This window comes from Macaca mulatta, chromosome 6, assembly GCF_049350105.2.
Source record: "Macaca mulatta isolate MMU2019108-1 chromosome 6, T2T-MMU8v2.0, whole genome shotgun sequence".
NCBI classification, from domain to species: Eukaryota; Metazoa; Chordata; class Mammalia; order Primates; family Cercopithecidae; genus Macaca; species Macaca mulatta.
In genome coordinates this window covers 86,103,824-86,130,077 of record NC_133411.1, presented here as the reverse complement: position 1 = coordinate 86,130,077, position 26,254 = coordinate 86,103,824, and the positions used below count along the sequence as shown (strand labels likewise).

The 26,254-nt window shown below is 39.6% G+C and overlaps 1 protein-coding gene across 2 annotated transcripts in view; it reads right to left on the bottom strand.

Annotated features, from left to right (window-relative positions):
- Nucleotides 1-26,254, bottom strand: part of CMYA5 (cardiomyopathy associated 5) — a 104,224-nt gene that overhangs the window by 25,506 nt on the left and 52,464 nt on the right. Inside the window, exons 3-9 of one of the 2 annotated variants that reach the window (XM_015140329.3) lie at nt 24,016-24,111; nt 22,482-22,715; nt 20,829-20,851; nt 14,965-15,083; nt 8,815-8,964; nt 5,747-5,893; nt 4,461-4,608 (exon numbers count right to left, since the gene is read on the bottom strand). In XM_015140329.3, coding sequence (XP_014995815.3) covers nt 4,461-4,608; nt 5,747-5,893; nt 8,815-8,964; nt 14,965-15,083; nt 20,829-20,851; nt 22,482-22,715; nt 24,016-24,111 — 917 coding nt within the window. The remainder of the gene's footprint in view (nt 1-4,460; nt 4,609-5,746; nt 5,894-8,814; nt 8,965-14,964; nt 15,084-20,828; nt 20,852-22,481; nt 22,716-24,015; nt 24,112-26,254) is intronic. The other variant, XR_003730381.2, reaches the window with a different exon arrangement.

Below are 26,254 nucleotides of genomic sequence, written 5' to 3'. Positions count from 1 at the left end.
AAACAGTCTCTCACACCACAGTGCAATCAAATTAGAATTCAGGATTAAGAAACTCACTCAAAACCACACAACTGCATGGAAACTAAACAACCTGCTCCTGAATAGCTACTGGGTAAATAATGAAATTAAGTTAGAAATAAATAACTTCTTTGAAACCAATGAGAACAAAGACACAATGTACCAGAATCTCTGGGACACAGCTAAAGCAGTGTTTAGAGGGAAATTTACAGCACTAAATGCCCACAAGAGAAAGTGGGAAAGATCTAAAACTGACACCCTAACATCACAATTAAAAGAACAAGAGAAGCAAGAGCAAACAAATTCAAAAGCTAGCAGAAGGCAAGAAATAACTAAGATCAGAGCAGAACTGAATGAGATAGAGACATTAAAAAAACCCTTCAAAAAAATCAATGAATCCAGGATCTGGTCTTTTTCGAAAGGTTAACAAAATAGACCACTAGCCAGACTAATAAAGAAGTAAAGAGACAAGAATCAAATAGACACAATAAAAAATGATAAAGGGGATATCACCACTGATCCTACAGAAATACAAATTACCATCAGAGAATACTATACACACCTCTACGCAAATAAACTAGAAAATCTAGAAGAAATGGATAAATTCCTGGACACATACACCCTCCCATGACTAAACCAGGAAGAAGTCAAATCCCTGAATAGAACAATAACAAGTTCTGAAATTGAGACAGCAATGAATATACTACCAACCAAAAAAAGCCCAGGACCAGACAGATTCACAGCAGAATTCTACCAGAGGTAGAAAGAGGAGATGGTACCATTCCTTCTGAAACTATTCCAAACAACAGAAAAAGAGGGACTCCTCCCTAACTCATTTTATGAGGCCAGCATCATCCTGATACCAAAACCTGGCAGAGATACATCAAAAAAAGAAAATTTCAGGTCAATATCCCTGATGAACATCTATGCGAAAATCCTCAATAAAATACTGGCAAACCGAATCTGGCAGCACATCAAAAAGCTTATCCACCATGATCAAGTCAGCTTCATTCCTGGGATGCAGGGCTGATTCAAAATATGCAAATCAATAAACATAATCCATCACATAAACAGAACCAATGACATTAACCACATGATTATCTCAATAGATGCAGAAAAGGCCTTCAATAAAATTCAACACCCCTTCATGCTAAAAACTCTCAATAAACTAGGCATTCATGGAATGTATCTCAAAATAATAAGAGCTATTTACGACAAACCCACAGCCAATATCATACTGAATGAGCAAAAGCTAGAAGCACCAGGCACAGTGGCTCATGCCTGTAATCCCAGCATTTTGGGAGGCCAAGGAGGTCGGATCCCAAGGTTAGGAGATTGAGACCATCCTGGCTAACATGGTGAAACCCCGTCTCTACTAAAAATACACAAAAAAATTAGCCGGGCTTGGTGGCATGCACCTGTAATCCCAGCTACTCAAGAGGCTGAGGCAGAAGAATCGCTTGAACCTGGGAGGCAGAGGTTGCAATGAGCCGAGATTGCACCACTGCACTCCAGCTTGGGTGACAGAGCGAGACTCCGTCTCAAAAATAAAAAAAATAAACTGGAAACATTCCCTTTGAAAACCCACACAAGACAAGGATGCCCTCTCTCACCACTCCTATTCAACATAGTATTGGAAGTTCTGGCCAGGGCAATCAGGCAAGAGAAAGAAAAAAAGGTACTCAAATAGGAAGAGAGGAAGTTAAATTGTCTGTGTTTGCAGATGACACGATTGTATATTTAGAAAACCCCATCATCTCAGCCTAAAATCTCCTTAAGCTGATAAGCAACTTCAGCAAAGTCTCAGGATACAAAATCACTGTGCAAAAATCACAAGCATTCCTATACAACAATAATAGACCAACAGAGAGCCAAATAATGAGTGAATGCCCATTCACAATTGCTACAAAGAGAATTAAATACCTAGGAATACAACTTACAAGGGATATGAGGGACCTCTTCAAGGAGAACTACAAACCACTGCTCAAGGAAATAAGAAAGAACACAAACAAATGGAAAAACATTCCATGCTCATGGATAGGTAGAATCAATATCATGAAAATGGTATACTGCCCAAAGTAATTTATAGATTCAATGCTATCCCCACCAAGCTACCATTGACTTTCTTCACAGAATTAGGAAAAACTACTTCAAATTTCATATGGAACCAAAAAAGAGCCTGCATAGCCAAGACAATCCTAAGTATAAAGAACAAAGCTGGAGGCATCACGGTACCTGACTGCAAACTATACTACAAGGCTACAGTAACCAAAACAGCATGCTACTGGTACCTAAACAGATATGTAGACCAATGGAACAAAACAGAGGCCTCAGAAATAACACCACACATCTACAACCATCTGATCTTTAACAAACCTGACAAGAACAAGCAATGGGGAAAGGATTCCCTATTGAATAAATGATGTTGGAAAAACTGGCTAGCCATATGCAGAAAACTGAAACTGGACCCCTTCCTTACAGCTTATACGAAAATTAACTCAAGATGGATTAAAGACTTAAACATAAGAACTAAAACCATAAAAACCCTAGAAGAAAACCTAGGCAATACCATTCAGGACATAGGCATGGGCAAAGACTTCATGACTAAAACACTAAAAGCAATGGCAACAAAAGCCAAAATCCACAAATGGAATCTAATTAAACTAAAGAGCTTCTGCACAGCAAAAGAAACTATCATTAAAGTGAACAGGCAGCCTACAGAATGGGAGAAAATTTTTGCAATTTATCCATCTGACAAAGGGCTAATATCCAGAATCTACAAGGAACTTCAACAAATTTACAAGAAAAAAACAACCCCATCAAAAAGTGGGCAAAGGATATGAACAGACACTTCTCAAAAGAAGACATTTATGTGACCAAGAAACATATGAAAGAAAGCTCATCATCACTGGTCATTAGAGAAATGCAAATCAAAATCACGATGAGATACCATCTCACACCAGTTAGAATGGCAGTCATTAAAAAGTCAGGAAACAACAGATGCTGGAGAGGATGTGGAAAAACAGGAACACTTTTACACTGTCAGTGGGAGTGCAAATTAGTTCAACCATTGTGGAAGACAGTGTGGCGATTCCTCAAGGATCTAGAACCAGAAATACCATTTGACTCAGCAATCCCATTACTGGGTATATACCCAAAGGATTATAAATCATTCTACTATAAAGACACATGCACACGTATGTTTATTGCAGCACTCTTCACAATAGCAAAGACTTGGAACCAACCCAAATGATAGGCTGGATAAAGAAAATGTGGCACTTATACACCATGGAATACAATGCAGCCATAAAAAAGGATTGATTTCATGTCATTTGCAGGGACACAGATGAAGCTGGAAGCCATCATTCTCAGCAAACTAACACAGGAAGAGAAAACCAAACACCTCATGTTCTCACGCGTAAGTGGGAGTTGAACAATGAGAACACATGCACACAGGAAGGGGAACATCACACACCGGGGCCTTTTTGGGGGGTGGAGGGGTAGGGGAGGGATAGAATGAGGAGAAATACCTAATATAGATGATGGGTTAGTGGGTGCAGCAAACCACCATGGCACGTGTATACCTATGTAACAAACCTGCATGTTCTGCACATGTATCCCAGAACTTAAAGTATAATAAAAAAAAAAAGCTCTCTAGTTTCATACCATTATTCCTAAGTTCCATATCCTACCAAAGTAGTTTATCTCAATAAGCTTGGTTTCAAAGAAAAACTAAAAACCTCTCTATCAAAATATGAATATTAAGAATGATCTGAATATTCATCATGATACCTGAAGCTGCTCCACAGCAAGGAGGGGGGAGGCTAAGAAAACACCACCTCGGCAGATAAGTTAACATTTACCAAATGCCTAATGGATGCACAGCCGCTTATTGATGAATGTCAGCTTCAGTATCTTAGTGAGAGAGCGTCACATTTCTTTTTTCCTAGAAGAATCTCTTTACATATTTCATGCTTTTGGAGAGGCAGGTACGTCTCCATAATAATATATATGTAATTAGCTCCTTTATGTTACCAATATATCATGGAGACATTCGGATTTACATTATACACAAGCTCACTATTAGTTTCCTGAGTTAGATGGTACGGATTCTGATATAGCTAGTAAAAAACCCATAAAATATGCATAAATCCTGCCTAATGACTGAAGTTAAATACACCTCAAAGAATGTTCTATCATTAAAATTCACATACATTTTTCTTACAAGGGAGTTATTCTGCATTGTAGCATGTGTTTTATTACAAACTTGGAGTTCATTGATGAACCATGATAGAGCTGCAAATCAAGGCAGCGGCTTCATTAGCTCAGCAGGATTTTAGGCTACATTTCTCCCTTGGTGAGCAGAAGCCAGAGGGTAGTTTAGGGCCAGGAGCTTGGTTCCTGGGCTCTGGGCAGTCTCTCCCATGGAGAGGGCCCCTTACCTGAGGCCCTCGCCCTCAGAAGAGTGCTGTCTGCAGTACTCCAGAGTGTAGGTCTCCGTGGCCTCTGGGGTGGTGGGCCGCCATCGGATAGTCGCTGTGTTCCAACACACGGTACAGTCCTCAGCGCGGATCACAGGGGTGGAGGGTGCTGCAGAGAGAGTCAGGACAGTCGTGGAGCAATGCCAGCTTGCTTTCCTGGGATCTGAGAAGCACGTGGTCTTCCATGGCTTCAGCATGATTCTGTTTTTAATTTTTTTTATCAGAAAATGAATTCTGTTTTAAAAACCCAAAAGGGATCAAATATAGATGGTGAAGTCTCTCTCCCTTCTCTGCCTTCCACATTGCCCAGTTCTCACCCATCCCCAAACAGCCCCTAATAGTAGCTTCCTATAAATCCCACCAGACTTTCTTTATACATATACAAGCAAATCAAAATAACGATTCTTTCCCCTGTCCCAGTACAAACAAGTTAGCGACGATCTTGTCCTCAGTAAGCGCTCAGTAAAGGCTTGTTTTAAAAGGCAAGAGGAAAGGATAAAGGGTAGGAGTAAACCATCTCTTCCCCTGAGGCAGGTTGCCATTATCTTAAAGGCAGTGCAGCCTTGGTTTAGGCTTCATACCCTGTGAAAAGATTTCATCCTGAGAATGCATTTACAGTTAAATACCACTGCTTAAAACCTTTTGGGGGTTCCCAGCACCCACACACAGCCCAAGCTTCTTACTTTGCAAACATGGCCTCTCTATGTTAGCCTTTCTCATCTTGTCTTTCCTTTGCTTAAGTCTAAGAAATAATACTAAACTTCTTAGAGTGTCCTGCACACTCCATACTGTTTCTCGCCTTGATGCCTCTGCTCATGTCTTTTTCAAGTGGAATATCCTTCTTTAACGCATTACTTCTTATTGATCCTTTAAAGCATTTTCTGCAGGCATCAGTTCTAGGAAGCAGTTCTGATCTTGCCCCTGCCCCAGGCCAACTTGAGTGCCCCTCTGGAGTGCTCTCATAATAACCTGTGTATATCTGGATATGGCCCTTACCACACATTTTCTATGATCTTCTGTTTTTCCATCTCCCCACCTGAGCATGAGCTTCTTGAGAACAGGACCCCAGTCTTATTCATCATTGTATAACCAGCACTTGGCACAACACTCAACACACAATAGGTGCTTAATAAACACTTACTGGCTGATCTCAAGAGTCCGTGAAGAATTGAGCTTTGTCTTCTGACACCCTTAGCATCCATAAGTGTTAACACTTATGCTAGCATCCTTAGCATCCATCTCCTTACCTGTCCTAAAGATTGCCCTTTCACTGGGCAGGCTACATCCAGTGAAGTTCACAGCCATCACCCACACTTGATAGCATCGGTCAGGTTCCAGATCTTCAAAAATGCAGTAGCTTTCTTTCACTGTCAGTCTGTATTCTTCTACCAACTCTAGCATAAGACACAATTAAAATCTAAGATGTCTTCCAAAGTTAATTAAAAGTTATAGTTATTGGAAAAAGTCATCTATGATTTTCTTTCAGTGGAAAACTCAAACTGATAACCTTACAGATACCATTATGTGAAAACCAGCTCCTTAGAATACATATGAAAGCAACAGCATTCTGAAAAGAGATACTTAGGATGACATAGTACTACTTGTTAACACTTATCAGAAAAGAAGAGCATATTAGTAAGATTCTGAGCTTCATATACCACAATTAAAGTAACTTATTTCAGTAGCGAATATTAAAATTACATAAAGTATATGTTAGCTTAAATCTCAGTAACACATTCTCAAGAAAAACTTAAGAATCACTGCCAATATTTCAGAAGAGTGTGTCCTAAAAAAAGGACAACTTCATGGTTTTTAAACATCTTTACAGATTAGTAAACTATTTTGGTATTCAGTATGACCTTCCAGGTTTCAAATCCTGGTTCCTTCTCATGAATTCCATAATTCTTTCCACTAGAGATTTCCACAATTTATAGAAATACTTAAATAACTTTGATAGGTCATAAGCTACTCTAAGAAGTAACTTTGTCCAATTAAGACATTTTTCTTCTAAAATTTTAAAAATTATTTTACTTTGAATATTTTAATAATAAACATTATTCAATATCATTCTGAACAAACCTACCAATTTGGGCCAATTTGATTATTCTTACTGAAATTTTATCTCCTTTAAAACATATGGTTTTCTGTGTAAATTTTGCCTATGGTAATTTCAGTTATCCCCCTCTTATTACTCTTGAATGTCACATCTTCAAAACTTTTCCACTTAAGAACCCAGACTGTTTCTTTAGAAGAAAATCGGGAGCTCTTCAACTTAGCAGGTCTCTCAACTGCCTTTCTCCTTTCCAATGAGCTGTACTTTCTGGACAGAAAGTTCAGTTTAAAGAACGTCATAAGGACTTGTACACTGAAGAATATTTCCCCCATAACCCAGAATCTGTGTCTGCGTTTTCACTGGAATCATTCTTTTAGGCAAGGTCCTATGATACGGTTTGGTTCTGTGTCCCCACCCAGATCTCATGTTGAATTGTAATTCCCAGTATTGGAGGAAGAGCCTGGTGGGAGGTGATTGAATCATGGGGGTGGACTTCTCCCTTGCTCTTCTCATAAATGAGTTCTCAAGAGATCTGGTTGTCTGAAAGTGTGTAGCACCTCCTGCTTTATTCTCTCTCTCTTCCCTGCCAGCCATGGGAAGATGTGCTTGTTTCCCCTTCACCTTCTGCCATGATTCTAAGTTTCCTAAGGCCTCCCCTGCCATGCTTCCTGTACACCTTGTGGAACTGTGAGCCAATTAAACCTCTTCTTCATAAATTGCCCAGTCCTAGGTATGTCTTTATAGCAGTGTGAGCATGAACTAATACATCCTATTACCCTAGCACTCCCTTTAACAATGCACATAACATATGTGACTAGAGACCCTACTAAACATGGCACGGTATCACAGACTAGATTATCAGATTAGCTAACTGTTATTAACACAGTTCAGGGCACAGAAACAATGAGACACAGGATAGGGAAGTGTTTGGAGTAGGGGTGGGGAGGAAACCCACTAAAAAAAAAAAGTACTCCAAGCAATAGCTATTTGATAAGAAGGGTCTCGGAGAGCCATGGTGTTTCAGAAAGCAGCTAGAAATAGATGGAGATGAAGTATGGTGTAAGAAAACACACACAGAGACAAACAAACGAAAGAATAAACTTCAGAGCTTGAAAGATGTGTGTTTGACCCCTGCCCCTGTTATGTACAAGTTACAAGGCCTTGAGCAAACTACTTAACCTCACATCAGTTTTCTCACTTGCAAACAGGGATAGTAACATTTACTTGGTTGTGCTGTAACAGGCATGTGGAAATAGGTCAATAAAACACGAGTCATTACATTACAGATTTAGATTTAGCCAACTTTACAGCGTGCCTATAATTGCTTTTTTAAACTTTTTTCTAAATTAATTATCACATGACATTTCAAAAGACTTAAATATTAGTAATAGTATAATATATTACCATTCATTCCTGATTACAAATTGGGCACCTGAGTTAGGACGCCAAGCCTGCCACATGCTCATCTGGTTTCCATAGTATGTGGGTCTGTCTTCAACAAGCAACACAGAACGGCAGCACTCCCAGCTCTGATTCATCAGGAAGCACAACCTCAAACTGCCTGGCTTCCAGGGCTTCTGAGAAGTCCTTCTGAGCCGAGAGATACTTACAGAGGCTCAGCTGTAAGACATACCGTCCATTCACCCTACTAAGCACTTTCATTTCTATCCACACATTAACTGGGGACACAGGAAGACTCCATCATACCTAGGCCCATGCCTTGGGAACTGTGAACACTGAATGAACCTTGTGGCTTGTTGGTGGCTTTTAGCAAAGACAGACCTGAGAAACTGCCACCCATGACATCTCATGCTTCATCTGCATTCAGACCATTGTGGATCACACTGTCCTCTCTATGGCTTCTTCCCTAAAAGTGGAACACGTGACACTTGTCTTTCAGGCTTTTGTACCGATTAAAACTTTATTTTCCTTGAAACTCTGGTATGTTACCTCCTTTCTGAAAATGAGAACCACTTCATTGCGCCTGTTATTCTGAGAGCTCAAAGCCAAATGTGAATCTCAATTACAATATTCGTGTTGACCATTATAATATGTATGCCATTTTGTTTTCCTTGATCTCGATTCCCAAATTTTGCTTCTGTAGTTATTATTTCATTATACAGTTGTTGGGGTTTTGTTGTTGTTTTGTAAGCGGCTATAAATGCTTTGTGGGAAGAGTCACAATACAGGTATATGTTTAAATACTTCACATGAAGAAGCCTGAATATGCGTATGCATTTGTATTTGTGTTAGCAATCCTACCATTTACTTCTTGGTCATCTTGTGGCTCCTCCATGCAGTAAACCTGAAATGAATCAATGACATCATCCTTGTTCATGCTCCAATAAACTGCAATCGTTGTGCTGGTGGCAGAATTTGGTTCCTGAGGTTCTAATCTAGGAGGCTGTGGAACTGGAATATAAACAAGATTTATTGTAACTAATGCTGTTTTTATTAATTTGTTGGGCAAACGTTACTTATGCTTGTTGAAAAAAATTCAAACAATATAGAAATATATGGTATAAAAGTAGAAGGGCTTCCTTGTTCCCCCGAACTCCCAACCCCAATTATATTTTTTCATTTTTTCATTTTATTTATTTATTTATTTTTAAGACGGAGTCTCACTCTGTCATCCAGGCTGGAGTGCAGTGGCGCGATCTCAGCTCACCGCAACCTTTGCCTCCCAGGTTCAAGCGATTCTCCTGCCTCAGCCTCCCAAGTTGCTGGGATTACAGGTGCCCATCACCATGCCTGGCTAATTTTTGTATTTTTAGTAGAGACGGGGTTTTACCATCTTGGTTAGGATGGTCTCGAACTTCTGACCTCAGGTGAACTGCCCACCTCAGCCTCCCAAAGTGTTGGAATTACAGTCATGAGTCACTGCACCTGGCCAGTTTTCTTTTATTTTATTTTTTGAGATGGAGTCTTGCTCTATCACCCACGCTGGAGTGCGGTGGTGCAATCTCAGCTCACTGCGACCTCCGCCTCCCGGATTCAAGCAATTCTCCTGCCTCAGTCTCCTGAGTAGCTGGGATTACAGGCATGCACCATCATACCTGGCTAATTTTTGTATTTTTAGTAGAGGTGGGGTTTCACTATGTTGGTCAGGCTGTTCTTGAACTCCTGGCCTCAAGGATTCCACCCACCTCAGCCTCCCAAAGTGCTGGGATTACAGGCGTGAGCCACCATGGCAGCCATATTCTTTAGATGTAATTACTGTTGCAGTTGAATGTGTGTCCCTCAGCAATGTTTTCTATGCTTTTGTACATGTGCATATATATGATACACACAGAAATAAACAAAAATGTATTACAAAATGGGATCACTTAAGAATACTCTTCTATAGCCCTATAGTTGGAGCAATAAACTCATGTAGGTTAGAGGAGGCAACAACTGACTTGCTTATCCTTCAAAACAAAACACATGCTTTGCTAGATGACCAAGGTTGTATCATTCTGTATCAATATAGATTCTATATTCACAACAGAGGCAAATGAAACCCTTTTAAGATATCGTTGGTATGTCTTCTAGCCTGAAAAATACTTGCAAAAATAAAATATCAAAATACACTTTCTGAAACGACCATCCCATTTTGTCTTTCCAATATGGCTACGCCTATCAATTTTTAAATTATTAACTTTTTAAAAATTAAACAAAATATAAAAACTATAGAAAAAGTAGCCTACTGATTCAGCGTACATTTTAGACATCTAGTATAACTCTGTTGTTCTGAATTTTACTGACAACAAAATCCTTGAATGTTTTCCTAGAAACTTGTAAAGTTCATGATTATGCATACAAACATTAATGGTATATGCAACGCCATAAATCAAGCTTCTATGCAATTCTCCCCCAAAACTTATGACACAAAATCTTTGAACATATTTTACAAATTAGAGAAAAAGATTATTCCCATAGTTGAAAAGATAGCATGCTTTTTTCTTTTTTTTTGAGGTGGAGTCTTGCTCTGTCGCCCAGGCTGGAGTACAGTGGTGCGATCTTGGCTCACTGCAACCTCCACCTCCCAGGTTCAAGCAATCCTCCTGCCCCAGCCTCCCTGGTAGCTGGGATTACAGGAGCCCACCACCACGCCCAGCTCATTTTTTTTGTATTTTTAGTAGAGACAGGGTTTCACCGTGTTGGCCAGGCTGGTCTCGAACTCCTTGACCTCAGGTGATCCGCTCGCCTCGGCCTCCCAAAGTGCTGGGATTACAGGCATGAGCCACCGCGCCCAGCCCAATAGCATGTTTTTACATTTATTTTTTGTGGTTATTTTTTTCCAGTCAACAATTTCCTGAGAGATAAGTTTACTGAAATATTAATAATACGGGCCAAATTTTATGAGATTACTTTACTAAAAGTGGACACCAAAGGAAAAGAAAACTAAAGGTCAGTTCAGCAAGAAGGTAAAAATGAGAAAAACATAAATGGTTCTAAAGAATGTAACAAAAAGAGACAAACTGGGAAGATGCAATAGCAATAAAGAGCTGAAGAAACACACAGTTGTGAAAAACGAGAAGCAGAAGGGGAGAAGGGTCAAGTTCATGGACTTCAGTGCAGAGTGGCTGGCCCAAGGTCAAACACCAGATCCGCCCCTGTGTTACCTTAGCCTCAGTTTCCCCATCTTTAAAATGAGAAAACATTTTAAAGCATTACCTCCCAGGAGCATTATAAGAAGCAAATAATATCTATCAAGTGCTTAGCAAAGTGGCTGACAGGTAACCAGCGTTAACATTCAGAAAGCAAAGGGGCCTTGGCAGGAGCATAGGAAACAGAGGGGCGAGGCAGGAAGCTCCTGAAGATGAGGGCTGAACGAGGGACCCACCATCTGGAAAGCCACAGAGGCCACAGAGGTAAGACCTGTGGAGCAAACTGCATGCTGAGGCAGAGGTCGCTGGTGAGAGCGCCTCCCCAGGGACTGATCACAGGTCAGAGACCCTCATACTGTCTTGGAATTTATTGCTTGTCTTCCCAGCAGGAAATGGATGTCACATTCTAAATGAGTCTGTCCAGATCAATGTAGTTCAGTAAATTTTCATGCTCCCCAGGTCTATAAAAGGACCAAGTGGAATGTTTCAACGATTGTTGATCAACTTTGAAGCAATATTTCAGAATTACTTGAGGCGTGAACAATGAAAATGCTCCCCCTTTTACCCTATGAATTATACGTGGAGCTGTATCTGCTTTTTAAAAATGAAAACATCTTTCACATTTCTATCTCTCTTTCTCAGGTAAATTAACAAACTTAAAAACTGATTAATTGATCCAAGAAAACCACTTAATTTTAAAGAAAAAGCAAAGTACGTAAGTTAGAAATTTTGTTTTAATGTGCTCCTTCCCCCAAAAGCATTAAAGTTAAAACACCTTTTTTCAGAAACAGGAAATACTTTTACTTTTCAAAGAATTCTAAAATGAAAAGGGAATAAGAATATTCCATAGATATAATCTAATAATAATGGCTGAATTTACAATTCTTATGTGGTAGAACAACATCAGAGACCCGGAGTTTAGCAACTATGTTTACACTTTCAGAGTAATAAACTTGAATAAGTGCGATGCCGGCCAGGCGCGGTGGCTCACGCCTGTTATCCCAGCACTTTGGGAGGCCGAGCAGGGCAGATCACTTGAGGTCAGAGGTAGAAGACCAACCTGGCCAATGGAGCAAAACCCCATGTCTACTAAAAATACAACAATTAGCTGGGCATGGTGATGCGTGCCTGTAATCCCAGGTACTGGGGAGGCTGAGGCATAAGAATGGCTTGAACCTGGGAGGCGGAGGTTGCAGTGAGCCGAGATGGTGCCACTGCACTTCAGCCTGGGCGACAGAGTGAGACTCTGTCTGAGAAAAAAAAAAAAGGTATGATACCAAAAAATATCAAAATGAAAGTTTAGGGCGTCATTATAAGAGGCTAAGGAATTGGGAAGAAGAATCACTCCTCTGCCTGATGAAATGTGCCCAAAAAGAGCCGCCACATTTGGGGAGTTAAGCATTAACCAAACTGGACTTCGGAATCTGTGGTCAGATACAGATTTCCACTCAACCTGGCCTTTGGAACGTCCTCAGGAGAACAGCATTATTCACAATAGCCAAAAAGTGGAAGCCACCCAAGTATTCACCAATGGATGAATAGATAATGTAAACGCTGTGTGTACATACAATGGAATATAAGTCAGCCTTAAAGAGGAGGAGAAGTTTCACACGTTACAACATAGTAAGCCTTGAGGATATTACTCTAAGCTAAAGCCGTCACAAAAAGAGAAATACCATATGATTCCACTTAGATGAGGTACTTAGAATAATCAAATTCACAGAAACAGAAAGTAAAATGGTGGCTGCCAGGAGCCAGGGGAAGGGGAGAATATGGAGAGTTAGTGTTTAATGGATATAGAGCTTCTGTTTTGCAAGATGAAGAGTTCTGGAGAGGATGGCAGTGATGGTTGTAACACAATGTGAATGTCCTTAATGCCACTAAACTGTACAATTAAAAATGGGCAAGATGGTAAATTTTAAGTTATGTGTATTTTACCGCAATTAAAAAAAAATCCCCAGGTGCCAGCATCCAGGAAGCCTAGATTTATGTTTGTTTATCCACTATCTGTTTCTCTCACCTTTCTCAGCAGCACTCTGCCTTTTCACTGTGGGGCAGACTCTGAAGCCAAACTCCCCTGCCACACACACCCCAACCGGTTGTGTTGTCTTGAAAATAGAACATTTTTCTATTCCTCTCTTTCCTCACCTTTCTTCACCTGTCAAATGGGAATAACAAAACCTACCTCCTTGGGTTGTGGTGAGATTAGATGATTTGATATGCTTAACGGTTTCCACAATGCCAGCCATTGTGTAAGCATGGAATAAATCGGATGGGCTGCTACTTCTCATTGGAAAACTCACATCCTTTTCTCATTACATCTGCTTAGTTTAGGTAGGGGGTCATCAGATCAACTTTTCAGGTAACAGGTGAGGACTTCCGAGAGGTGTCACAAAATGAACAAAAACTATTTAGCAGCAAGTCAACACCCTGGGCTCCAATTTTGTGAAACAGATGCACAAAGTAACATTTATGGCTCTGAGATCAGTCTCTCCATAAAAGGCTTCGAACCACAGAGACTGCCACTTGTACTTGCTGAGTTAATTGTTAACGCTTTGTGACATTTTAACTCTGTGACTTCTAAAGTATATTAAATGTCCTCTCAATGCCCATTAAGTATTGAAAAGCATATCCTCCTAAATGAACAATGGCATATAATGAATCCCTTAAAAGCAAAAGACCAGCTCTGTTAATCAAACTTTTTTAGTTTGCAATCACTGCCCTAGTCTGATCCCTCTTAAAGACATTACAAGAAAACACTTTGTTTTGAGACATTTCTAGAGAAAATCCATTAAGAGCAATGATCGAGTTTTTAATTTTATAAAGGGCTGGTGGAGTTTTGGGTTTTTGTGTGTTGTGTGGTGGTGTGTTGTTTCTGTCTTTTAGACATACAGTAGCCTTTTTAGTAGTTACTGAACTAAAACTCTTGATACAGGAATGAAAGTTAATCATCAATTTAAACACAACAGCCATCGTTTTTGTTTTTTGGGCTTTTTTTTTCTTTCTTTTTTTTTTTTTTTAGAAATGGGGATCTTACTATGTTGCCCAGGCTGGATTCGAACCCCTAGGCTCAAGTGATCCTCCCGCCTCAGCCTCCCGAATGGCTGTAATCTTTGAGGTGATTTTGGAAGACGATAGCATCTTTTAAGGAGGACATCTGAGCACGTTGTACAGTAAGAAAAACTTGGTAATTTCACTGAAACATGGCAGCTTTGAAAAATCTAAATAAGTTTCATTGTCCTGTTTGTTAAAATAGCACATTAAAAAATATTGTGAAGAGCTGGCAGGATGCTTCTGACAGCTGAGTGGGAGGCTCCTGGCTACAGATCATGGTGCTGAGCTGATAGTTCTCTAAGCTCATCTGTTTAGTTTGAAAAAAGGGGAAAAGAACTGAATTGAAAAGGGGAAAACCACTCATAAAGAGAAATCTGTTTGACACATAGAAAAACATTTGACTTCTTTTTCTTCTATACCTGGCTGCTGGTATGAGGCAAACAACTCTCAAGAAGAGAGGGAGAGAAATCCTATTTTTAAATTTAAAAAAAAAAAAAAAAAAAAAGAGGAGACCCTTTGGTTCCATGGCTCCTTCCACCTCCTCAATCTCCAAGCAAGTCATAAAGCTTCAGATGGAAATGCACAGAAATGAGATGCTTGTCTCATGCTCAATTTCAGAGTCTAGCTGTAACATTTTACAACTAATACTTTTGTTTTTCCAGTTACATGTCTTTGCATGCAAAATCTTTTGTATATATCATTACATACAAAACAAACAAGCAAAAACTGCCATATTTCATCTAGGTAATTAATATATTAAAATGCTTACCAGCCACTTGTTTTAACATCTGGTCACTTCTTGCCGAGCTGTCATCATAATGTTCAAAAAGGGAAAACGCAGCAGGCATTTTCTCTAAAGAAGCAGTGCTCTCCATTGCAGAAAGCAACCTATCGGGGAATAGAGCTCTACATAAGTCAAAAAATTATTAACATACGGAATGAAAGTGAAAAACAGTTGTTCAAAATGAAGCTGGTGTTGGTAGTGGTGGTTTGCATAAGGCAGGGCCTCTCACTCTATCCAAAAAAGGATTTAAAGCTTTAAAGTCTTGAAATATATGTCTAAAATCTATTCTTAGGCAACTGGTAATATTGGAAATTTCATTCCTATATCCTCTAGTTAGAAAAGATTCTATCAAGCAATACAGTCTTAAGTGTTTTACCTATAAAGTTGGTCCTAAAAATTACTTCATTTTAGTGATTATTTTCTTTATTTCCTAAAGAGAAAGGATTTATATCCAAAGCTTTTCATACCCACTGAGGTTTCAAAGGATAAAAATGCTAAGAGCATATCCAGAAACTTATACACTGTAGATGTCTTTGTCCTCAAACCTCAATATTAAGCTTCAAATCATTTTTTCATTCAAAACATGTTTACCTACTATGTCCCAGGCATTGTGCTAGGTACTGGGGAAAGAGCAATGAGAGAGGATAAAGCCTACCATTCATAAAAGACTAAACAAACCACAGTTTATAAATCAACAGCTTTATGGAACTCAACACCCTCATTAGTTGGAATGCCAACTGATGCTAAGTCTGAGTATTTGTATCCAGATGAAATGTGGATTTAAACAAACAGCGACAAAAAGGTTAACTCTGAAGGGGAAAGAGGAAACAGAGTTTGCAAAAGAATTTATTTTTAGCATGAGAGGCCTCCAAGTAGATTAGCAGCTCTCCTCTGTTCACCTCTCTCACACAGGACTGGAATTCTCTTCCAGCAACTCAGTCGGTTGCAAGGAACTGCGTCGGCTTCATTTCCATGGACGTCTTGGTTTTCCCAGCAGACCCACTGCACTTGCTGTTGGAACTTTGTTCTCCCAGACACTTGCTCAGCTCCTTCCTTGACTTAATTGAGATCTCTGTTCAAATGTCAGCTCCTCAGAGAGTACGCTACTAATACAGCCTTGCCTGCCCCCTTCATTCTTCGCTAGGCTTTGTTTTACTTCCCCAGACTTATCACAGCCTCTTCGGTTTTTGTCTGTCTGCTTCACCAGAATAGCATTTATAGGCGGGAAAGGACTTTGTTTTGTTCCCTACTGTATTCTAATGCATTACTTGGCACATAGTGGGCATTTAATAAGCATATTTTGAATAAATAAGAGGCCAATAGTTTTGTGTGGGCGAGGATATCAGGATCTCAGGGATGGTGGATTTATGGTCAGCATGAAGGAAAAATATTATAAAACAAAACTGAATATTTAGAGTGACTTCTACACTTACTACTGTCGGAAACAATAAAATTCACTATCATTTGATTTAGGGGAGGTGGTTCCAGAGGGGCTTCAAAGAGGAGGTAACATTTGGGCTGGGTCTTAATGAGTGGGAGTTTCCTAGGCAGAAGAGAGAATAAGTAAGAGCGTTGCAGACAGAAGAAGGGCATGAACCCAGGCATGGAGATGTGGCCAAGTACAGCACGTTCGAGGGCCAGAGGGCACCGTGGGAATTGAGAAACACAGACGGTTAGGGATGAAATAGCAAAGTGCTTTGTGGCTTGACTATGAAGAGCCTTTCATACCCACTGAGAGTTCAATTTTGTCTTTTAAGGCAGGGAGAGCCACAAAATTGTTATAAAAGGGAAATTTAGACGACTGTCTTGGCAAGTGTCTAAGGAAGGATCAGGGCAAGCAGAGGAGACAGGTCTGAGGTCAGGCGGGAGAACCCCACAGGGTCTAGATGAGGGAAGACAGCACCAGCCTAAATTAAGGCTGTGGAGATGGAGAGGGTGGAAATGATAGGCTCAGAATGAACAAAAATGGTGCCCCATACATGCACCAAGCCCTCTAAAAATACACATCACTGATGTGTATTAATGTAGGACATTTCGTAGCACAAAAGCTGATTGTAGGTACCACGAGCAAAATGTTCGAGTTTTCCCTTATGCACTGACCTATTCCAGTTTAACATCAGCATATGAAAAGGCAAGCAGACACCCTTTTAGAAGCAGGTCTTACAACAGTTGCAACTCCTTTTCATTATCATAACACAAAAGAGCAAAACGGAGAAAAAAATGAATCCCCTCAACAGAACAGCATTTTCTAAGTAAATGTGTTTTTCAAGATATGCAAATGTTGAGTCTAAATATGCTTGACAGCATTCCTTAATTTAAGCATTTTTAGTGTTGAGAAAAATCATTTAATATACAAGCACTGCCTTTAGAGATATAATGTGAAAGGCGGGAGAAAAAGTGGCAAGGTAAAATAAACTACAGCTGACTCTTGAGCAAGACAGGGTTTGGGGCACTGACTCTCTGCACAATTGAAAATCCATGTGTGCCGTCTGCCTCCCCAAAAACTTAACTACTAACAGCCTACTGTTGACTGGAAGCCTTATCAATAAGCCTTACCAATAACCTCAAGAGTTGATTAACACATATTTTGTATATGTATTATATACTATATTCTTAAAATCACATAAACTAGAGAAAAGAGTTCTTCAGAAAATCATAAGAGAAAATACACCTACAGTACTATACTGTATTTATTAATACCTTAAGTTTACATCATCTCTTTACAAGATGAAGCACCTGAAATGGAAGGCAAAGGTGGCCATAGACCTCAATCTACTGAAAAGATCAAACAATTCAACTTCTTCTTGTAATGTCATGACTTTTCTCTGTTTCCTGGGAAGACATCCATGATCACTAGTGCCACTTCCTATGGGTATCATGGTGTTATTCAAGGTTTATGGTATTGCACTGAATATGGTTAAAAAAATAGACAAGAACCTTAGGAGATCACTTTTTACTGCAATATGCAGTTTACTGGAGAGACTAACTGCTCATGGGGAGATGATTAGCGTGACAGTGTTTTAAGCAGAGATTCACAACACTTGAGCTCATTACAAGAGCAACAGGAGGTGGTTACAAAGTTATTAAAGTAGTATGGTAGTAGTATAGCTGTAGAAATTATTTGAGTAGTACAGTATTACTACAGTTAATTTTATGCAGTTATGATTTAATACTGTATCTTTATGTTTGTTTACATTTTTTCCCAACTGCATATGGTGCTATGGACGGTGGTGTTCGTGTAAGTAAGTGTTGATGTTTTTAATTTTTATAATAGATTTGTGTATATTTTATGATAGTAAATGATAAATTAGACTAATATTTACATATATTTTATGTACTTGTGACACACCTAACATTTTCTTAATTTTTCAACATTTCTGGGCTATGCAGTTCATCTTTTAGTTTTTTTCAAATTGTCACACATCTCAAAAAAATTTTCCAATATATTTATTGAAAAAGATTCATATATAAGTGGACCTGCACAGTCCAAACTCGTGTTGTTCAAGGGCCAACTGTAGATAAGTAGCACTTCTTATCGAAAGGAACATCAATAACATCAAGACTTTGAGACAGAAGTTTTCTTGAGGACATGGAAACCTTTTTAGTGACGGGGTCCAGCTTCATCAAGTGTGTGCATGTGTACATGCACGTCTGACACTGCTTTCTTTAATTGTTCACCTTTCTTCACCAAATCCCAGAATTTTGTTGTCTTTTTTCTTTACAGAAAATAATGGTTCGCCCAAGTGTACTCTCCTTTAAGTGACAGGCAGCTTTAGCAAAAAATTAATTCACTGTCAACTGGACAATGAAATAGAAATTAATTAAAATGACACACAGATGAACACATTTAAGCACGAAGCCGAAGAAACAGTATTTACTATTAAGTGGATGTCAATTTATATTTGCAATATTCTGATGGTTAGAAAGGTAAACACATTCTATTGCATTTTTGCAACTTTTCACTCACCAAATTTTCTTACTGAGCAGTAACTTCTGTGAATAGATAAAATATAAGTAAGCAAATATGCATTTACACTGTCTGGTATAGATGGAATGGCACTGTAAATCCATGTACTTTTTGGATAAAAAGAAATGTCAATAATATTTAGAAAAAATATATAATTTTTTAAAAAATAAATGAAACTGGAGGTGGGCGGATCACTTGGCCTGAGGAGTTCAAGATCAGCCTGGGCAACATGAAAAAACCCCATCTGTACTAAAAATACAAAAAATTAGCAGGGCACGGTGGAGTACACCTGTGGTCCCAGCTACTCAGGAGGATGAGGCGGGAGAATTGCTTGAACCTGGGAGGTGGAGGTTGCAGTGAGCCAAGATCATGCCACTGCACTCCAGCCCGGGTGACAGAGCAAGACCCTGGCTCAAAAAAATATGGATGGATGGATGGATAGATAGATAGATAGATAGATAGATAGATAGATAGATAGATAGAAAAGATAGATTGGAAACTCAGAATAAGGCCTGGGTATCAGTTTCCAGACCTGACTGGTGTGTCTTACACTCGTCTGTGGGAATTGGTAACAAGCAGATGCCTGGTCTCACTCTGGAAATTTTGACGTAGTGGATGTGGGGTGGGACCCAGGGATCTTTGGTTAAACAAATTGCACAGGTGATTTAGGCACAGCCAGTTTGGGGAACCATTGGGACAAAGGATAGATTGTATAAACCAGAACTTTCAACCCTGGCTGTGCATTAGAATCATCTCGGAAGCCTTAAAAATGCTCAGCTATACCCCAGAGCAGTTAAATCAGAATCTCAGAAGATTCAGGCATCAGCAATTTTAAAAGCTCCCTGTGGAATTCTATTCATAACAGAGCCACTGTTATAGAACACTTATTGATTAATGTCAATCCTAGTATACAAATTATTTTTTAAAACTAACTGGTAATATTCTGTTGAACAGAATTTGTTTTAGGTAAATAGGATTCATCTGTGTGATTTCAATTACCTAAAAAAATCATATTTCTAATCTAAATCCTTTTTTTATATTATAATACATTATAGATACAAATTTCTGATTTTATTCTATGCTGTATCACAATTTGAATTGGGATGGAAGTAAACTGAAGATGATATTTACAATTTAGAAATTTACATTTAAAATTACACTGAAAGGAGAAAACATTAGGCTCAAACCAGAAGGAAAGACCTCAGGTCTTGCTATGGGGCAGGAGGAAGAATGTGTCAGATCTGTCGGAGAATTTCAGTATGAGATGCTCCGAAAGATAAACATAAATCTGATGTTACATGTTTTTATAGACAACATGTTTTCTTGTTGAGTGTTTTGCTTTTGGAAAGAATGAAGAATTCTCTTAGATGAAGTGTTAAATACAACAACAAAACAAAACACAATCAAAAGAGGGAGATTCATTTACGTTAGCTGAGCGGAAAGAGAAGAGAAATGCATGACTGTCTTTTGAAGAGAAAATGATAGAACAGTCCATTAAAATTACATAAATCATAAAATTACTCAAGGCAGATATGAATGATTCTTTCAAATACTCATATTTAACCAATGCATCTAAGTATCTGCAAAATGTTCTCTATGCAGTGACAGGAAAGATGGCCTAGATTAGGCTGAAAATGCAGAATATATCTTGAGGAAGCAGTTAAAAATCTACATTATGATAATTGTTATTTAACTAAAGCACATGCAGTTTTCTTTCAAAGCTGTCATTTAGCTTTTAAAAGCACTGTGTCTAAAAGTGAAAACACTGTAGCCCACTAAATATTTTTTAATTGGCAGCTCATTTTCCATAAAGCACCAAAATATTAAAAAGCAAGCATCCAGTCATGCTATTTGCCACTGCATTGTACCATGTTTTATATACCTTTCATTGATTTCCTCAAACGACTTAGGGAGAAAGAGAGAGGAAGGAGGAGGAGGAGGAGAAGAGAGAAAGAGAGAAAGAGAGAGAGAGAGAGAGAGAGAGAGAAGCTAATTAACAACAGAAAGAAAAAACAACCAGGAGCATTAAGATTACCCACTTTTGAAAATCATAACCCCTCAGCTTCCCTGAGGTTGTTTTTCTCCCAGCCTGGGCAGCAAGGACATAAGTGCTCAGAAGGCAGGGTGCGGGGGAGGGGGAGCGGGTGGGATGGGCAGTGTCAGGACAGGGATGGAGGGTGGTTCATTTGTAGTTGGCTCTGTCTCTGCGATCAGCGGGACTGGCAATGAGTTGCTTATGCTCTGCTTCTCTCTATTCATCAACCAGTGGCTTAGCTTCCAGAACAGAATTCTCTAAAGCAGGAAAAATGACTTAAATGTATTCAATGAGGGATAGATATCAAAAATGTAATCAGTATTTATCTGAGTGATATTTTCTGTGTGCTTTTCTATATTTTCGAATTTTAAAAAATGAATAATATTACTTATATAAGTAGGAAAAATGCCATCTGTTTTTTTTTATTTACAGTTTGCTCTTCTAGAGAGAAGTAAATTATTCTTATTCTTATTGAACAAAGATAAGGTTCTCAGGGAAAAAAAGCACTTAATTAACGTTATGCTTCACAAGCAGTGCCCAATTTATGAATAAGAAGCTTTGCCTTAATTACACACAAAACAATGTAATGAGTTAAGTTCTCTTTGAGAATGGCCATGTCCACTTCACCCAAATTTGCCTTGTCAAGAGCTGTCCCCAGAGGCAAATCAAAAGGCTAACATTGTCCTATTTTGCTTTGCTGTATCTCCAAACTTTTCAAAAGGGTGGGAGGATGGGGAATTTTGAAAGGGAGATTTCCAGTCATCCTAAGAGCCGTGCTTCCCGCTGTGTGACAATTAGGCTTGGAACTGCCTTCAGGGGAAACATCTCCACTATTTCTGCTTAATCCTGGCTTCATGGAGAACCAGCGTCTCACTGAATATTCTAGGGAACTGCAGGGAGCACAGAGGTGTCTCTGCTGGTGCAATTTGAGGAGCACCCAAGGGAATTTCCATGTCTACAAGTTACCTGCTTGAATTAAGAAATCCTGTCCCCAAGAAACCCCTTGTAAAAACACCAACATATTTATTACCTGAGAGGGGTATCCCATTATGTCATCCTTTTGCACACCCAAATGTTACTCCCAGCCCCTTGGCCAGGTCAGAGGGGGAACAGTCCATATGAGTGGTCACTTCAGCCTGGGGAGTGAAGGGGACAGCCGCAGGAGCCAGCTGGCCCTCAGAGGGAAAGCATGGCAGGGACAAGGCTGCTTTCCCTCCCTCTTAGACAGTGACCAATCAATCCAGTGGGACGCAATGGAATGATGATGCTGCAGGCTGTCTCCATGTATCTTTCAGCTGGATCTGGGCATTGAGGCTTTCAGGGTTTGCTGGGCCTTTTCTATAGGCATCAGGCATGCCCAAATAATGCTTAAATGCCAGAATTATATAAATCCCACACAGAGATATAAATAATCTTAAGGAATAGTGAAAAATGAAGCTTTAAAAGTAGATGTGCCAGAGTGGGCGCAAGGTGTTTGAGCCCATTTTACTTGGCACTTACAGTCAGGAAGACAGCCTCGTCAAGCTCCTCTGCTTCTCTCACGATGGTCTCCAGGGTGTCCTTGGCAGTGTCCATGCTCTGCAGAAAGTGGACCATCTGCTCATGCAGGAACTCCATCTTCTTCTTCTTCACTTCCTCAAAGCTCTGGGCTTTCTCATCATACTGTGCTAAAACCTTCTTCATCATTTCCTCATTCTGTTCTTCTAGCCTTTTCTCATTTTTACTACAGTTTTCCTGAAAACAAACATGCAAAAAAGCCCATTTCTGAATGAAACAAGAAATGCATGCTTTTTTTTTTTTTTTTTGGAAACACCAGCCTTTTAAAGAATTGACCTCTGGCATCCTGATCAGAGAATCAGACATTACATGCACAGTTCAAATTTTTAACCTACCAATCCCTTTCACACAATTAGCTTTGCAATAAAGCAATAGAATTTACTATAACAGTATCATCAAGAAAGTTTTAGTTACCATAATACAAACTATATATATATTTGTATGGAAGTCTTGCCCACCTGTACTCACACATGATGAAACTTGAAAATGGCATCACGGTAAGTGAGGATCCCTGGCCTTCAGGTGGTAGAGAAGCATCACTCCACTAAAATCACAGTGCAAGGCAGAAAGCAGCCCAGATATGGAACGGGGACCACCTCCCCAAATGTTCTCCAGTGAGATGGCAGATTATCCCATAGTGGGAGAAACTTTGTTGCCTGTCCAGACACACCCAGATGCCTGGCTATCCTCACTAGTGTGGCTAGTAAGATGAACCCAAAATTTACTCTCTAAAAAGGACACCTGGAGACGGGGACACAAGAAACAACTAGCACGTACTAGTTGATCTATAACATGAATTAAGCAGACCTCTCACAAGCAAACCAGGACGTGGAGTGGCCCCAGGAGTAATGGAACTGTGCAGGAGCCTCTGCAGTGGCCTCAGGCCCTCTGCCAGTCCTGATTGACTGGTGAGGGTGCCTGGGCCATCTCTGTATAAGGATGGAGCATTCCTAGTCCCTCTCTTCCCTGAAGAAGGGACAGGAGCCAGCAGCTAAGGGATCATGAACTCATCAGAGATAGTCGTGCTATGAGAGGCACTCATTGGCCCTGGGCATGGGACACTGGACAGTGACTCAGAGCATTTCTACAGAGTTAACCCAATGAGAGGCATGAAAACGAGGAATGTACTCTAAGACTTGGTTTCTTATCTATAAAATTGAAACAATAATAATAACACCTATCTCATATAATTGTGAGGATTTGGTCAGGTAAAGCATGTAAAGCATTTGCCCTATTTAAGTGTCTAATAAACGCATGTCTGTTGTTAAGGGCAAATCTTTTATCCATAGGCAGAAAGGAGTCTCACTGATTATGCACAGAGAGATTTTAAGTATCCTCGCTTTGAATGGAACTGAACCAACAATGGCAAACAACACATATGCACAAAATCCCCAAGTCAGATCCCTTCACCTCAGAATCATTTACTTCTGATACTGTGAACAAGCCGGGTTAAGGTAAAATGGGTGTGTTAACTTACCTCAATGGTATTAAAAAAGGATTCTATCTCACTAACAAAGGCTTCAATCCTCAAGGATTTTTCTTGTAAATTTTCTAGAAATTCTGCTAATTGAACCTGAAGAAAAGAATTAAGATATCCTTAGTATATGACATTTAGGAAAAGAACTTCAACCAGTGAGCTCCAAATTCCTTATAAATTTACTATGTTTGGTAGAGACTTACTATACTATATCCACTAACAAGTCAATCCTTAAATTTTCTTTACTGCCTCATCTGACTATAGATAATTCTGTATGATAAACAATGAGGAGGTTTTGAGTGAAAACCTCAAAACAACTACACAAAGACAGTATATCTTCTTAAGTGAACAAAGGACTTTCTTGGTAAATTGATGAGCTCAAAACATACTTGTTTTAATGAACTATGGGTTTGAATGCGTTCTCTCTAGTAAGGCCTTGGTTTTTGTATGTTCTGAGAGAAGAGTCGTTTTGCTAAACTGGTCCAATATACCCGAGTAGTTTCTTCACATGTACACCAATGGCCTGAGAAGGTGATCAGAGTGCCACAAGGCCTGAAATCTAGCATACCAACTGATAGAAACTGTCTACTACAGGGACCTAAAAGCGCTAATGACCCTCAAAGGGTTAAAATACTCAAGGGGTAATAGCCAACTGGAAAATGTATGGGGTGATAGGAGAGCATGGTACTCACTTTAGCGATAGTTATAAACCTAGCAACAGTCAATCTTGCTAAATTTAAAAAATAACAAAGCAGAAAAAATAGCAGAGCTTCAGCTGTCTGATTCACTACCACAGACTGATGGAGATACAACATTGATGGAGGGCTCTTCAGGATCTGGTCTCTACTTCCCTCTATGGCCCTTACCTCTTCTCCACAGCCCCCAGGCTCCAGTCACACAAGCTGAATTTTGTCCTTGCACTCTTTCTCATCTGTGCACCTTCATATGGTATTCCCTGGCTCTAGAATGTTGTCCCTGCTCTTGACTGCTAGAAGAACTCTATCTCATTTAAAGCTCACCCAAGCTTCACCTTTTAGACACCTTTGCTCACATTCCCCTTCCTACCCCACCATTTCCTTCCCAAAAGGTTAGTTTCTCAGAACATTATGCTTTCACAACGTTATATTGATTTTGGGAATCTACAAGTCCATCTTCCTTTTTTCTTTTTTTTTTTTTTTTTTTTTTTCATTCTCAATGATTAGCACAGTTCCTGACACAGAAGAGGAGATAAATTAACAGTGAGAATGCAGGAAGAGAGTGAGTGAATGAAGAAAATAAATAACAGACAAAAGATAAGCACATGATGGGGATGGACTCCGGAGGGGACACAAGGACTTGGGTGATCTGTAACTGCAGCCATCAGCTCCTGGAACAGGCACAAATGCCTGCCCTTAAGATGCTAGAAAATTTTCAAGCTACAATTTTTTTAATTGATTTTTATTTTTAAAAAGTTGCCAACTGGCCAGCTGCAGTGGCTACTGCCTGGAATCTCAGCACTTTGGGAGGCCTAGGTGGGAAGATTGCTGGTAGCCAGGACTTCGAGACCGACTGGGCAACATAGTGAGACCTTGTCTCCACTAAAAATTTTAAAAGTAGCTGGATGTGGTGGCATGTGTTTGTAGTACCAGCTACTCAGGAGGCTGAGGCGAGAGGATTGCTTGAGCCCAGGAGGCTTCAGTGAGCTATGATGATCACACTGTTGCACTCCAGCCTGGGCAATAGAGTAAGACCCTGGCAAAGAAGAAAAGAAAAAAGGAAGAAGAGGAGGAGCAGGAGGAGGAGGAGGAAAAGGAAGAGGAGGAGGAAGAAGGGGAGGAGGAGGAAGAGGAAGAACAAGAGGAGGAGGGGAGGGGGAAGAGGAGGGAGGAGGAGGAGGAAGGAGGAGGAGGAATTGCCAACCAACCAACTCTTACTAATCTTCATGGCTGACTTAATGAAATGAAGGCAGCTCCTTGGCTTTAGTCAACTGGGTTCCCACCTTCTCCTTCTCATACTGTTTACAGAAGATCAAGAATTAAAAAAAAAAAACTTTAAAAATGATTTTAAGGCAGGAGATGTTGTATCTCTCTACTTACAAAATTTGTTTTAAATTGATCATACTTAGATGATTACTTTTTAATATCTAAAACTCATAGAGCTAAATAAAACATATTAAGAAGGCCAAAAAAATTCAGTCTTCTTTCTGCTGGCAATGCTCAGTAGTTGTGGGTTAAAACAAAGTGTCACCACAGAACGGGGC